Source organism: Melospiza melodia, chromosome 5, assembly GCF_035770615.1.
Source record: "Melospiza melodia melodia isolate bMelMel2 chromosome 5, bMelMel2.pri, whole genome shotgun sequence".
Classification (NCBI taxonomy): domain Eukaryota; kingdom Metazoa; phylum Chordata; class Aves; order Passeriformes; family Passerellidae; genus Melospiza; species Melospiza melodia.
In genome coordinates this window covers 95,346,621-95,362,545 of record NC_086198.1, presented here as the reverse complement: position 1 = coordinate 95,362,545, position 15,925 = coordinate 95,346,621, and the positions used below count along the sequence as shown (strand labels likewise).

The window sequence follows — 15,925 nt, the reverse complement described above, 5'->3', positions numbered from 1 at the left end:
AAAAGACACACTGCACATCGACTCTAAGCCATGATAGCCCATGGCCAGAGGGCAGGAGCCCAAAATGCAGTTATCAAGTCCTTGCAGCTTTCATGCAAGAAAAGGAACAACAGATAACAGCTGTTTTCTGGGTTTGGCTCTAAGCCAGGAAGAGAATATAGGATACACCCCTTCAGATGAGACCCCTCATCCTATAACTACTCATCCTCCAAAAGCAACTAATGGCACTTCCCATTCACTCTTACACAACATCCCTGCAGAGAACTACACACCAGTCATGTTATGTGAATGCCTTGCAGAAGAACATTTACCCTTCATGAACTTCATCTTCTCTCCTGCCACTACACAAAATTATAGCTCACTACACAAAATATTGAGACAACCCCTTCCGCCACCATCTCTCCCCCTCCACACCGGGGCTGCTGCTGGCAGTGGAGGCAGAGGAGGTGTGAGTGAGTCCTGGGATGCTGGTGTGAACCCCGAGCTGCAGCTTTACCTTGGAGGCTGCCATGACAGCTGCCGTGGCCGCGACGTTCAGCCCCCGCTTGCCAAAGTGCACCAGGGCGTCGTAGCTCCGGTCCTTCGCCTGGATGAGGCAGTCATCGATCTCCTGCCACAGCAGAACACAAAACAAACAATTAAAAAAAGCACAAGAAGGACAAGTTCAGGCTTATGCTCCCAGCCTCAGACTCTTGGCAGAGTCAGGTCATGCTTTACAGAGGTAGATGTCCTCCATCTCCTCCACTGTGGCTGGAAAGAAGTTCACTGCCAACATTTGCAAAGAGGAAAAGTTTGCTGGGGGGCAATAACTCCCATTGTAGGATTGGGGATCTCCTTATTCTACAAATGGATGATTGAGACCCAAAGCTGGGGTCCTGGAAGCAAGAGAAATCTGCCTGAGCAACATGAACTGATAGCTGTGACGGTGTTCACAGGGGTCTCAGGTTGAGGGAAGAGATGAGGATCTGCCTCCATGTTTCAGAAGGATTGATTTATTATTTTATGATATATATTACATTAAAACTATACTAAAAGAATAGAAGAAAGGATTTCATCAGAAGGCTGGCTAAGAATAGAATAGGAAGAAATGATAACAAAGGTCTGTGGCTCGGCTCTCTGTCCGAGCCAGCTGGACTGTGATTGGCCATTAATTACAAACATCCAACATGAGCTAATCAAAGATCTACCTGTTGCATTCCAGAGCAGCAGATAATCAATGTTTACATTTTGTCCTGAGGCCTCTCAGCTTCTCAGGAGGAAAAATCCTAAGGAAAGGATTTTTCATAGAAGATGTCTGTGACAGATAGTCATTTGCAAATGGTGCACTCCAAAGACAAATGGGATTGCCTCATAGTTAAAAATACTCACATGATGACACTGGGCAGCTGAAGCTGCACTGCCCTGTGGCCAGGACAGGTGGCCTCAAAAATATCTGGGATATCTCTGCACATCACAGCAGTGCCCAGCTTCAGATGCCCATGGGATTGGTAGGCCCAGAGCTTCGCGACTTTGACGCTGCTCAATTTACAGTGAAACACTTGGGGAGGTTCCTGCCCTCACTGTCCCTCCCTCAGGACACTGGGGTCTGGATGACAATGATAGCAAGGACTCCTAGCTCTCAGCTGGAGGATGTGCTGGGTTAGTGGGGCCTGGAGGCTGTGAGGAGCTGCTGGCTGCTCTCCCCATTGCCCACAGGTAAGAGGTGGCAGCTCAAAATGCATGAGCCCCACTTGGGAGCAGCACAAAGGGAAGCAGAAACAAGGGATTGATTCCCACTCTCCTTGGACAGGACTGAGATCCAACTGCTCCTTCCCTGCCTGTGGCTAAAGGGAGAGCTTCCATCTCCAAGTTGCCAGTGCAGGAAACAGCTCCTCACTCAGCAGTTTTCATGTTGGTGTGTGACAATAGCTTTTGTTGGTCCATTTATTCTCATGAGCCAAATGGATCAGCCTGACACTGTCCCATTCACAGCCACAGGAATCTCCCAGGCAGGCAAATGATCCAAGTTGTAATGTCCCCCTCCCAAAATTAGCATCTTTAATTTGGGCAAAACATTTTTTAATCTAGGACCTCAACAGGCTACATGCCTTTTTCCACCACACTACACAGCCAGGCATGTGCTTGCTAAGCCCATTTTACACTGCCTGGGCTGTTTGTCTCACTGCTGTACAATGTTTTAGGCAGAACAAAGTTGAGGAGTCCTGGCTGCCAGACCAAGTTTCTCTGTTTGTTATATCCAGCCACAACAGAGCACTCCAGCTATAATCAGCCAGTACATGCAAAGCAGCTCAGGGAGTATTTTTATCCCCCCTCCCTCCCACCTTCTCAACTGCACCAAAATGAGTTAATAAGTGTGAGTGCACTGAACAGATGCCAGTATTTAAAAACACAACAACCACAAAGAACAAAAACACCAACCAAAAAGAGGGGATCAAATGATAGAGGAAGAGAATCAGCAACTCCCAGCCCTTCAATGGAAATGAATGAAACAGGGACTGGAATAAACCCACCACAGTTCTGTTCCACCCAGAGAGGACCCAGGCACCTGTGATTACCTTTTCTTTTGAAGACAGAGTTGGATGAACAAATTTCCTGTACAGGAGGCTGGAGCCTTTTGTGTATGGAGACAGCAGCCAAGCTACAAAAGCTATTTTGAGTTCATAGTAGAATGGAAACCTAGAAGAAAGAGAGGGTTACTGTCTGCTCCCAATTTAACCACTGCCCTTAATTAGAGATGCTCAGCACAGGTAGGGATTTGCCAGCCTAGCTCAAGGCAGCTTTTGCTTACCAAAAAAAATCTAAGGATTAAAGTGCATTGACTCAGTTTTGAGCACATGTCAATGATACATTTGGGTGAATCTTTACTTAGTTATCAGAACCATTATTTAATAATCTGGAAGAGACTCTGACATGTGATAAGAGGAGCTTTCTATATGCAAAGATCACAGGTGCTGCCTTCACAGTATCCCCAGTCATTGTGAGAAAGCAAAGAGCAAACCAGCAAACCAATATTTCATTGGTATGTATTTATGCACTTTCCATCTCCTCTCAGCTTTTAAGCTAACACTTACATGACTAAAATTGAAATACAAGAACCTTTGTGGTCCAAGCAACATAAAGGTGCAGATCCACACTGACTTTCAGGTAAGGCTGCAAAACATGGAGGACATCAACAACAGGCCATGCTTTAGCTGTAACAAGCAGCCAGAGACATCCTGAAATTAAATTATCCAGACTCTTTTCTGGAGGCCAGAGCCCAGAGCTCAAGACTGGCCACCCAGCAGCATCTCCATGTGGGCAGGCATGTTGCTGCCAGCAGTGTGAGGAACAATTGTTGTTCTTTGCAAGCAAGAGCAGTGCAGACCCTGTGGTGCTGACCTGTGGTGCTGACCCAGACAGGCTCCTGCTGTGCCCACAGTGCTGTCCCTGAGCCAGCCAGCACCCAGCTCTGACACCAGGGGCCTCTGCCATGCCCTGCTCTGAGCATGGATGGGCCAGGTTCATCTCCCACCTCACTGAGGATCTCTACAGCACACTCGATTTCACAGGCTGGGTGAGCCCTCTGCCATTTCTCTTGGCAGAGCCACAGAATTCATCCTCCAAACAAACCACAAAGCTCCAGATGAGCACAGGAGAGGTAGGTCTGCATACAAATTAGATGGACATTAATGTCTTATCTCCTTTTCAATAGATCTGACATGTTGCCAAGTTCTCCTGATTTCCTCTATCTGGCAGGCAGTGCTGTGCAGGAATAGGCTGTAGGGGCCATGCACTACAGTCACATTTTCACCCTAAACCTACAGATTTCTGGTAGAAAGGCCTTGTTGCCAACCAAGCAACAAACACTTTCAAACCTGAGCATCCAAAAACCACTGAAACTGATAAATGGGCATTTATGTCCTCCCATCCTGACAGAGGCCACCAGGAATCCTTGCACTGGCACCAGAGAGCCACATCAGCGCTGACTGTCACTGTCCTCCACCAAACCAGAAACCCAGCCTAACCAGGAACGTGCCAGGAAAAGCATCCCAGGAACAGCCACCCACACAGCACCCTACAAAGGCTTGTGCTGCAGGGCTGTTTGCACCTGATCCTCACTGTGTATTTACTGTAGGATACAGCCAGGCAAGCCTAAACTCTGCCTGTAGCTAAATCAACTGTTATTTATGTGATGACCTCTGCAGCACCCAACTGGGCAGACAGCTGTGCCCCTCTGACAGGCAGGGCTGAGACTCCAGTAATGATTTCCCACTAATGAGATACCACTGAGCCTTTCCACTTCTTTCTTTTCTCTGTGACAGCACCGAGAAAGGAACCCTGTCTTCTGCAGACAAAAACCCTCTATGTGCTTGAGGCTGCTGAGCCCCTGTGCAGGAGTCAGTGTACTTTTGTGTGCCATTTTTTTCTCCTTGTAAACATTTCCATTTCCTTTTCATCTCATGCCAAAGAGCCTCTCCCCCTGGTGCTTACCAGCAAAGAAAGATATCCGTGAACGTCTCTGCTGTCGTGAAGAGCGCGAATATGATCCAGTACATCATCCACTTGACCTGGTAAACAAAAACAGCCTCAAACTATCTCTTACAGGCACAAGTGCACAGAATAACTCTCACAGGAAAAGAAATCCTTACCCCCTCGCCCTCCCCACTGTGTATTTAGCAATTACTGTGGACTTGAAGGTGCCAGTTTGCCCCACTTCAGCACGTAACACGTGTCAGATTTACACAGCCTTGGGAAGGTGACTGTGGCATTTAGGATTGGTCTCAGGAAAAGAAGAGCACAGCCTGACTCTGTCCCTACAGAAACTCCACTGGCCAGCAGAGCATAACAGCCCTATCACAGGGCATTAAAAATCTCACCTGGCTCAGTTAATAGCAAATGTTAATAGAGGGTTGTTGGCCAAACTCCAGTTAAGACAGAATGTAATTACTTCCATAATACCTACAGCCAGCAAAAGGTAAAGAGGTAACTGCCCATGCCATAATTCAGGGCTCAGGAGCACAATCAACTCAGCACAACTCACTGACTCAGGGGCAGCCCTGGGGTGGCTGTGCCTGCTCCCACCCATACCCAGTGCAGGGACAAGGGCAATAGTTTGAATCCCTTGCCCTGGGCTTAGGGGGGAATGTTTTACCTCACACTGGCAGTGAGAGCATGTGCTGTGCTCTCTGTTCATCTGGAGAAACCCCACTGTCAGGGAGGATGGTTTCCTTTGGGGTGACAGCAAGAGAGTCTTTGGGGATGGTGACTTGGTCAGATAAACTGCAGCACCTCAGGTAATTCAGGAATTTGGAAATGTTTGTCACTGAGCACTTAATGGCACCTAAAAGCACAGCTCAACTATCCTGAAGTAATGTAGTATTAGTTCTTGGGATGGAAAAAGATGGTGAGACAAAGGTTGTTAATTCAACTGACAACAGCTGTTTAATTAGGTGTATTTGAAAATGGAGATCCCTAAGCAGCTTTGCTGGAATGTTAAAAAGCTTAAGGAAGTAAAACCCATGAAAATCCATGAAAATCCATGAAAATCCATGAATTAGAGAATTGGACCATGTCAGCTAAGGCTGGTACAATGCAATAGGCTAAGGAAAACCTGGAGGGAAGAGATCACAAGAGGGATACCTACAGCAGGTGCTGCTCTGGGGAATGGAAGATGGAAGCATCAATAAATCTGGATCTCACCAGCATGGAAATGATGTCCCCATCTTCTCCCTGATACAGTGGGACAGTGCTGATAGTCTCCATCTCCCTGTAAGTACTGGAATTATTCCCTGAGCACCTGTCACTCTGCTACATAACTGCTCTCCTGGGATTTATATTTATGTGCATATTTATATCTATATGTAGTGTTACAACAATAATGGCACTGCCAAATGCCTGAGAGCATCATCTTCCCAGTGCAGCTTCTGCCAGATTTGTTATGTAACTGTGGCTCCTCAGAGCCTCAGTGCCAACATGGCTCTCTCACTGAGATATTACTGCCAGCAAAACTTTTAAACACAAACCAAGACCTGGTGTGGATGGGCTTGGATCAGCCTAAAACATTCATCAAAATTACCATTACCAAGCAGAATAAAATTAGAGTGATGTAAGTTTTGATTAATAAGTAAAGGTTCCTCCTGTGTCAGTGTAAATTATTACTTCATTTATTATTTTTTTTAATCAGGCCTTAATGGATACATTGCCACAACTGCTAAATTAAACTGAAATCAATGGTAAGGGCAGACCAGGTCAGGTCAGCTGTTCCACATTTGCGTCACAAGCACAAGTGTCTGAGGTGAGTTCCTCTTTTCAAATTCAATTTCCAACAGGAATTGGACCCTTCAACAAAATACCTTTCAGTAAGAGACTATGGAAACATAAATTTTGAGTGGCAGACACTGCTTGGAGATGCTTGTGCACATCTTCAGCATTTTCAGGCAAAGAGGCCCTGAGAAACTCAGCTGTGCAAGGGCTGCAGAGACATTTTACCTTAAGTATTTGCTGTGTTCTGTAACACTTATGATTCTCAAAATACCCCAAGCCATTTTCTGAAGGAGGAAAATTATAAACAAAACTCTTAGCAGCCACAGTGAGTCCCAGACTGAGTTTGCACTAAAGATTTAATGGGATAGACATGTATGCTTTTATCCAGATGAGAAAATGGCCTTGTTATCCCCTGGGATCTTGAGAGGATTGGAGAGTCAAGATCTGGAGGCTGAGCTGGGCTCAATGAAGCTAAAAGAGCTCAGGTTGTGAAGGGCACTACAAACCCCACAGGACCCCAACAGCAGCCAAGTGCTTTTGATCCTCCCTCATTTCACTTTCCCTGACGGCCCCATATGCCTTTAGAAACCAGGGCCCAGGGAAGATTTTCCAGCAAAAAGCAAGAAGAGAGCACACCCAGCTGCCAGACCTGCCTGTAAATAGGTCGCCCTGCGAGGAAGGATGTTTCTGTCTGAGATTCAGTCATGTGCAATTCTAGCTGCCTCCTCTTATCCTTGCTTTGAATGAGCAGTTGAAGCTTCAAGGCCTTTTGAAAAGCCTTTGATTTATGCTGCTCTTCAGAAACAAAGAAGAGCTCACAAAGCTCTGGATGCCAAATGCCTTTGAGCCAGCTGTGTATCTCACCACCAGAGGAGCAGCATGCATTTGCCAAGCAGCACATCAGCCCTGCACTGCAGCCAGGAGCACAAACCCAGGGCTCATTTATGCCCAGCAATCACCCAGCCCACCTTCAGGCCAGTCTGCCCCTCTGTGAGCTTTCCCAGAATACAGACAACACCTCTGCAATGTGGTGAGGAGCAATCTCAGAAAACAACCCCCCAGCACAGCCACAAACCTCATTACTCACATATTCTTTGATGTCCTTTGATTTCACGGCTTTGTAGGAATAATATGCAGGGTAAAGTGTGCCAAATATAAGCCTGGAAAAAACAAACAAACAAGCAATAAACTGATTAAATTGATTTCCTGTCACAGGGAAAGATTTTTTTTTCCCCCTGTGTTTTAAATGTGGTTTTTGCACTGGTAAAAAGTGTTAGGTTTTGATTTAAGCTTGAGTGCACTAAATACAGCACAGGGGTGATTTTGCATCACTGAATTCAGAGCAGCTATTGCCAGCGACTTGGATGAAGAGCAGAGATTCAGGCTGGTTTTCCTTTGGCAATGATTTCCAAAGCTGTACCTTGTGAGTTACACACAGAACAAAATAACCAAACCAAACAAAAAGGGCCACCACCACACTTTCAAAAGGAAATTAAAAGTCTGATCTTGAAACAATCTACTGCAACACCAGGAATATGGGAGTATTGCTTTCAGAGAGAGAATTATTGGTCTAAAATCCCTTCCACCTCTATTCAGTACTCTGAAAAGCTGGCAGATGATAAAGCATCTAGTGCTTTATCTAGGTTCTAGTGATGCAAGGGTTTGGGTGCCTTATCCTACATTAAATCTGGTAGGGAAGAACCTTGCACTGTTCAGTAAAGTCAATTTGGGCTCATGAAAGGAGAAGGAATCTGCCCACCAAGATATGCCAACATGATCAAGCCTAAAAATCCCAGCTCTGCTGCTCTTTCAGACAGCTTCCTTTCATTTTCAAGCCTGAAAGGGATGCTGTCAGCTTCAAGATTTCATGTAAGAAAGAAGCAGGGATCTGTAAGTTAAAAATAGCACTACTGAGAAAAACACGTGGAGAATTTTTTATCCTGGGTTCTCTCTGCATCACTGCCTACATGATTATTCACTTGGATTATTCTGGACGTAAGCATAGGCTTGTCAAAACCACTTTGCCCTGCCCAGGTTTCAGTCAGTTTTATTCAAAGCAGGAGCATGATGCTGCAAAGTCTAAATTTAATAGATTGCAGGGTAATGTTTATTGGCTTGCCACTACCCATCCTTCCGCTGAAGCTTTTGCTTGTAATTCACACAACTGTTTCCTCTGCTCCTGGGACTGAAAATGATCAATGTTTCAGTCCCTAATTGTGGAGCCACACGGACCCAGAGCCATCTTTTTCCACCCTGCCAGCAGTGACTCTGTGCTGAGGGACTCATAATTACAGTCAAGTCCATTACGTGCAGAAGACATTAAAAATTAACACTCTGGGCTGTGGTGCAGCATCCTCCTTCCCGGAGCCCAGGAAGGTATTTCTGAAAGAATGGGGTGAGCCAGCACACATCTTGATTCCCAAAGCAGGGACCAAAGGCAATTTGCCTGCTATTCATCACGCTCACTGTAGCATGGCTTAGCAGAACCCGAAGCACAATGCAGACTTCAGAAAAGCAGCTACTGAGCGAGGAGATCCAACATTTTACAGAGGCTTCCCACTGGTCTCCAAAGGCTTTGCTGGCAGCAGGCAGCTCCAAACCTATCTCGCTCAGGAGGGGCTTGGGCTACCTGCAAGGATCAGATACAAACACCCAGAAAGATCCTGGGAAACCAGAAGGGGTTTTGTCCCTCGCAGTATCCCACCAAACAGCAACAAGGGCTAAGGCAGGGATGAACACACACACAGTGCCTTGGTCCTGCTCTCAATGAGATATAACAACAAATATTCTGAATTCAGTGCTAGCAGGACCTAATCCAAAGAAGGAAGGGCTCACAAAAGGAAGAAAGCTACAATACTCAGAAAATAACAGCTGAGCACATGAAAAATATTTTTGGCTCTCCTTATAAAATGCACTGCAATGCTGTTCTTCCTTCTTGGCCCAGGCTGGCTGCTATCTCACCCTTTTATTTCCTGCAAATAATCACTGAATGATTGATATTAATTTCCTCAGTTTCTGCTGGTAACAGAAAGTCATTGGATCCTGAAGAAGCAAATGGTTTATAGGAATAGCATAAAATAATTAGTTGCAGACAATAAATACTTGGAAAAGAAAATACTGTGAGGGAAGGAAATTGCAATAATTTTGCATGTGCAAAGCAAGGGACAGTTAATAAGGTGATGTGATCTCCCTAAACTGGAGATTCAGAGTTTCACAGATTTGCCTTGCAGCGTGTTGTGTGCATATATGGGCATTTATTACTGCTGTGGTTTACCAGACTGAAAATTGTTCTAAGGAACGTTGGAAGCCAGTCTTGTCACTGCTGTGGCTTCCTAAGTGGCTTGGGGTCACAGTCTCGGGGTACACTCTACAAATGGAAGACAAAAGATGTTTGGGCATTTCTGTAAAGCATATTCAGGGGTTTTAAGAGAAATATTTGCATATAGAGATATTCCAAAAAGTCTCTTGAAGTTACTGTCTTCACTTGGCCTTGGATCAGGGTTGAGTACAATTGATTTAACCCAAACACACACATCAATCCTGCATCTCTTCCCTCAGTTCCTCTACCCTGCTGAAGACAATAATTCTCACTTCCCCCTCATCCAAGCTTCCTGCATAATTAAAGTTATTGTTGATTCCTGCCTTCCTTCATCTCCATGCTCAGAATGCTGCCAAATCTCTCCTTCTGCACGCTACACACAAACCTGACCCTTTGTCCCTGCTTTGTCCCTTGAAAGCCACAAAGCCTTTCTTGTCCAAGTCTCCTTTCCACTTCCTTTGTGTGCTCCCCACCCCACCTGGATGCACCCATGTTTAAACCCCTCTCCCCTGTCCCCATCACCCCCACTCCCAGCCTACCAAGCTGAAGTAACTTATCTCTGCTTTCCATGCCTGAAAACGTTGTTCCTAACCCCTGCTGCTTTGCTCTTTTATCACATCCTACCTCAGTCCCTCCTCTCCTTCAATGCCTGCAGTGCCACCACCCTCTTCCTCTGCTGTTCCCTGCATTTGTTCTCCCACACCCTGGAGCTCCTGTGCTCCTTGCTCTCCCACTGCCCATCAATTCACTGCCCCCAAATCAAGCTGTTCCCTCATCCTGACAGCCCCAGTCTGAGACTGCAGCCCAGTTCCAGCCACATCATTCCCCAGTGCTCCTCATCTCTGCATCCTCCTTCTGCCACGCTTCTGATGTTCCCTGAACAGATCACAGGACCTTCAGCTTTCTTCCCACCTCCCCAAAACCACAGGACTGCCCCCCAGATCCCTCCCACAGCCGCCAGCTGAGCTGGGACTCAGATGTGCTGAGACTCTTTCTGTGCTACAGGCTCTGTCTGTCTGTCTGTCTGGTGCTGGACAGCCAAATTCATGACCTCCCTATGGAGTCAGCACTGCAGCTTTTACCTCCTGGCAGGCAGTGCTATAAAACAGTCTCCTATCCAGCAGCCAGTTCTTAGGAATAATGTAGGAAATTTTCATTTGAGACCTCTCTGACCCATCTGTTTTGGCCACAACCACTTTGCAGATCCAAACGTTTTGCAGCAGTGGAAAAACAGACAACTTAAGTCTCATTTCCTTAGGAAACCAGCATCAACCCACTCCCCACCCATTTCCATCTTCCAAAGCTTCTTTGAATGAGCTGTGTACCCAAGAAAGCCTTGTCCCTTTTACCTTCTGTGCAGAAGCAGATATCCTGATCATCAAACCTCCCAGAGCTTGATATGGAATAGCTGCTACATTTCAGGCTACAGAAATGTTCTGCAGTCTGGGCTAAAGCAAGCAGACACCCTCAGGGCACAGAGAGAGACATGGTGACATCCATCAGGGAGCCAGGAAAAGCTCACTTTCAGCACTAAACAAATAACCACAACAGCCTGGCAGCTCTGACACTGCTCTGTGCTGGAGGCCTACACCAATTACAATCACCTTGGAAAAGGACAAAACAGCAGCTGTAAAGAAATCACTGAAGAGTCAAATAATTGTGCAACAGGAGGCAAAAATCTAAGTAAAAGGTTAGACTGCCTAAAGAATAGGATAAGGATTAATGCTGAAAATCCTATAATCCTATTAGGCACCTCAGCAGCAGCAATCCCCAGCCTGGATCACTACATGTGCTTCTGGTCATTCTTTGTCAAAAGGGAGACACGAAGGCAGGAGGGGAAAGAGAAGTGCAGGGAAAGGGGAAGTGCACTGGGGAGGATCCATAAGAGGCACTGGAAAGGCTGTAATTGTTTCTTTTGCAACAAAGATGGATAACTGAGGTTATTTACTCCTCCTGATGCAATGCAAGGATGCTCAACTCAATAAAGAGAACAAAGGCAAAAGGAGGGGAGAAATCCCCTGTAGCACCAGGAGATACTATGTGGAATGGATGAACTTCATTTATTAATATAGTTACATTACGTAGGATCTGGGGTTTGGGTTTCATTATTCAAGTTTACCATTAAATGAGACAGGAAAGGATGAAGCCTCCCATACTCTGGGGTTTCCTGATTGTCAGGGGAACAGTAAAGCAATTGAACTGTTGGCTCCTCTTTAACAAACCCTGCCATATTCCAGGGGAGCAGCTGCATCATCACCAAAGCTCCTTCTGTCTCCCCTCACCAGGACAGCCACAGTCAGACCTGGCTGTTAAATCCTTCTGTTCCTTCTCTGGATCTGCTGGAGCAGGGGTGTGACCATCACAGAGCACAGGCTACCCCAGATGTGACAGAATTCCTGACAGAACCCAGGCTACACTCTGGGGAACAGCCTCGGAGCTGCCACCATGACCTGGGAGGCTCCCACAGGACATCTTGGGCTCTGATTTGGTGATGCTGCTTTCCTCATGGAAAAGCCACTTACCCACAGAATTAACTCTCGTGCTCCATAAAGCAGCCACTGACATAAATGGAAAGGCTCTTAGTGATTGTCAGGAGTTCTTGCCAGGACTCAGGTTACCTCCAGAAATGCCTGCACATCCACTCCCCTGAGCACTTTTAACCACAGGGGTATTTTGTGGGTAGAACCTGCTGTTACAAATATGCCACCATGGGCTATCTACATCCCAAGGCTCCCAGGTTTTGCTCCTCCAGTTACCATGCCACCAGCAGTGTTTGGGCTGCCCAAACACTTAGAACATTGAACCACCACAGCACAAATAGAACAGACCTTATTTTGCCCATAAATAACAAATGTTCCCATTTCATGGGCACACAGCAGCCAAGACAGCAACTTCTGTGCACAGGGATGGACACATCTAGGAATCAGTGAGATATTTCCCATTTTCTCAACATGTTTACTGGCTAGTGTGTGTTTCAGGCACAGAAAACAGAAGCTGAGCTGTCACCATGCCAGCATTCCTCAATGATACCACCAAGAAGGGTGCCAATAGGTTTGTGTTCCTTATTATCAGTCCTAATTAATGTTCCCACAGTGCCACAGATTAAAAATAAACAGCACTGTCTTTGCACCGAAGGTTCCTGGTTGAAATCCAGCGGTCAGGGATGTGAAAATAAGCAGTGCACCAGGTAAGGGAAAGGGTTAATCTGAGTCCCTGGACAGGCCAAATGCCTGATATTCAAGAAGGGGCTGGGGTGGAGGAAGCACCAGCTGCAGAGGAGCTATATTCCTATATTCCCTAGGAGGTGGCTCCTGCAAATTCTCTGCAGCAGAATGGTGGCTCCAGGGAAGTGAGGAACGTGCCTGCTCACCCTCAGGGTGACAGCTGACACCATCCCCACCCTGGCCCCAAGAGATGTGGGTACCTGAATGCCAGACTGACACCCTGAAACACTCTGAGAGCACTCATGACGAAAATATCCCTCAAGGAAAGTGCTGGCTCCTGATACCCCTGAGACAGACCAGGCTCACTTCAAACTCCACTCGAATCCAATCCTTGTGGGGCTGCTTCGGTGCCCAGGGACAAACGTGAGGGTGTGCCCATGTCACTCAGCCAGCCAGGCAGGCAAAGCTCCTCTTGCACAGCCACCCAGCACACCCCTCTGCTTTGGGAAACATTCCTCTGCACCTCCTGGGTGACCTGCTGAGCTCTCCTGGCCTGCCAAGACCACGTCCTCACGTCCACACTTCCAAAGCACACACACACCCACACCAAGGGAGCAGAAGGCACTCCCAGGAGAGCTCTAACAGAAAGATGCTCTGTTTTCCATCCAGATCCACCTCTGACTTCTCAGCCAGGTTACTACAGAAGCAAAGTCAAACTTCATCTTGGTTAATGTAACCTAATGGCTGCTGAAACCCAGTTGTTCCTCCTGGCGGGGCCACAGGGATGCCCAACTGGCCTTCCAGCAGAAACAGCAAGGCAAGGACTGTCCTTGGTGCTTCTAATTTAAGCACCTTCATCTTCCCAAAGCAGCACACGTTCCTCTGCAGTTGTCATGACCCTTTGTTGTTTTCCTCAGCCAGGGCACTCCTCACACAGGAGCTGGCACGTGGCCAGGCACAAACAGGTGAAGAAAGAGCAGTGGGGATGGGTGGAGAAACTGGCCCTGGCCAGCCTGGAGCTGTCACACAGCTACACTGGGGTCACAACAGCCCCAGGCATTTGGGGGCAGGGTGCTTTGAGAGGCTGCTCAGTACAAAGAGACCTGGGGGCTGACAGCCAGCTGGGAATGAGCCAGCAGTGTGCCCAGGTGGCCAAGAAGGCAAATGGAATTCTGGCCTGTATCAGCAATAGTGTGGCCAGCAATTCCAGGGAAGGGATTGTCCCCCCGTGCTGGGCATTGGTGAGGATCCATCTCAAGTGCAGCGCTCAGTTTGGAGCCCATCACTTCTAAAAGGATGTTGAGGTGCTGGAGCATGTCCAGAGACGTGCAACAAAGCTGGTGAAGGGCCTAGAAGATATGTCCTATGAGGAGCAGCTCAGGGAACTCGGGTTGTGGAGAAAGAGGAGGCTCAAAGAGACCTCGCTGCTCTTTAGTACTGACAGGAGATTGTAGTGAGGTGGGGTTGGTCTCTTCTGTCTGTAGTGAAATGTTGCATTCACATTGCTGTACAATTATATTTCCTGAGCCCCATACCTTCTCTCGATGTTTTTCTCATGTCAGATCTTCCCAGCAGCGGTGTTGTTTCTTCTCGGTCAGGGCTCCTCTCCCAGGCTCTCCCTGACCACCCCGCCCCCTTTTATCTCAGCTCTTTCCATGGGCTACAGCTGCTGCCCAATCAAGGACATCACAGCTGCAGCCCATTTACAATGACTAGAACCAGGGCGGGGTCACTAATACAACACAGAGATCTTCAACTGACATACATATACTCACAATACACAAGCTAGCTCAGGCCCCCACATTTCCCCCTTTACTTTTACCAATATTACAGTTACAATATACATATCTGTCCCAGCTCTCAGGCTGCCACAGCTCGCAGCTGTCTTTAATACATACATAGAATATATACATATCCTCCTTTTTTTTTTTTTTTCTTTTTTTTTTTCTCTTTTTTTTTTTTTTTTTTTCTTTTTTTTTCTCTTTTACTTCTAGCAACCCTACAACTACAATACACATACCTGTCCCAGCTCTCAGGCTGCCACAGCTCGCAGCTGTCTTTACCTCTATAGTCCCAGCTTTCAGGCTGCCACAGCTCGCAGCTGTCTTTACCTCTATAGTCCCAGCTCTCAGGCTGCCACACACATATCTGTCCCAGCTCTCTGGCTCCAGCTCTCTGCTGCCCTATCTTCTGTTCCAGCTCTCCGGCTGCCACAGCTCGCAGCTGTCCGGGGGATTCCATACCTTCTTTAGATGTTCGGCTGCACGTTCTTTATCACGTCGGGGTCACCAGAATGTTGCATTCACATTGCTGTACAATTATATTTCCTGAGCCCCATACCTTCTCTCGATGTTTTTCTCATGTCAGATCTTCCCAGCAGCGGTGTTGTTTCTTCTCGGTCAGGGCTCCTCTCCCAGGCTCTCCCTGACCACCCCGCCCCCTTTTATCTCAGCTCTTTCCATGGGCTACAGCTGCTGCCCAATCAAGGACATCACAGCTGCAGCCCATTTACAATGACTAGAACCAGGGCGGGGTCACTAATACAATAGAGAGATCTTCAACTGCCATACATACAATACATAAGTTAACTCAGGCCCCCAGATACACATTCACTCAGCCCCCTACATTTCCCCCTTTACTTTTACTTACTTTACAATTACAATATGTATATCTGTCCCAGCTCCCAGGCTGCCACAGCTCGCAGCTGTCTTTTCTTCTGTTCCAGCTCTCAGGCTGCCAGCTCTCAGCTGTCCTATCTTCTGTTCCAGCTCTCAGGCTGCCACAGCTCGCAGCTGTCTAGTCCCAGCTCTCTGGCTGCTACAGCTCATACATAGAATATATACATATTCCCCTTTTTTTTCCCTTTTTTTTCTTTTTTTCTCTTTTTTTTTTTTTTTTCTTTTTTTTCTTTTTTTTTTACTTTTTTTTTTTTTTTTTTTTTTTCTCTTTTTTTTTTTTCTTTACTTCTAGCAACTTTATAACTACAATACACATATTTATTTTAGCTCTCAAGCTGCTACAGCTCGCAGCTGTCTTTAAACACACACACAAATCCCTAGATGTTCTATATTTTAGAGTCCCAGCTCTCAGCTGTCCTGAATACATACTTTACAGTCCCAGCTCTCGGCTGTCCTTTCTTCTGGAGTCTCAGCTCTCGGCTGTCCTTTCTTCTGTCCCAGCTCTCTGGCTGCCACAGCTC

General features: G+C 46.8%; 1 protein-coding gene across 7 annotated transcripts in view; it reads right to left on the bottom strand.

Moving 5' to 3' along the window:
* REEP1 (receptor accessory protein 1) overlaps window positions 1-15,925 on the bottom strand; it is a 74,081-nt gene that overhangs the window by 35,152 nt on the left and 23,004 nt on the right. For all 7 annotated transcript variants that reach the window (XM_063157907.1, XM_063157908.1, XM_063157910.1 and 4 more), the window contains exons 2-5: window positions 7,331-7,403; window positions 4,471-4,547; window positions 2,556-2,676; window positions 497-610 (exon numbers count right to left, since the gene is read on the bottom strand). In XM_063157907.1, the coding sequence (XP_063013977.1) occupies window positions 497-610; window positions 2,556-2,676; window positions 4,471-4,547; window positions 7,331-7,403 (385 nt within the window). The remainder of the gene's footprint in view (window positions 1-496; window positions 611-2,555; window positions 2,677-4,470; window positions 4,548-7,330; window positions 7,404-15,925) is intronic.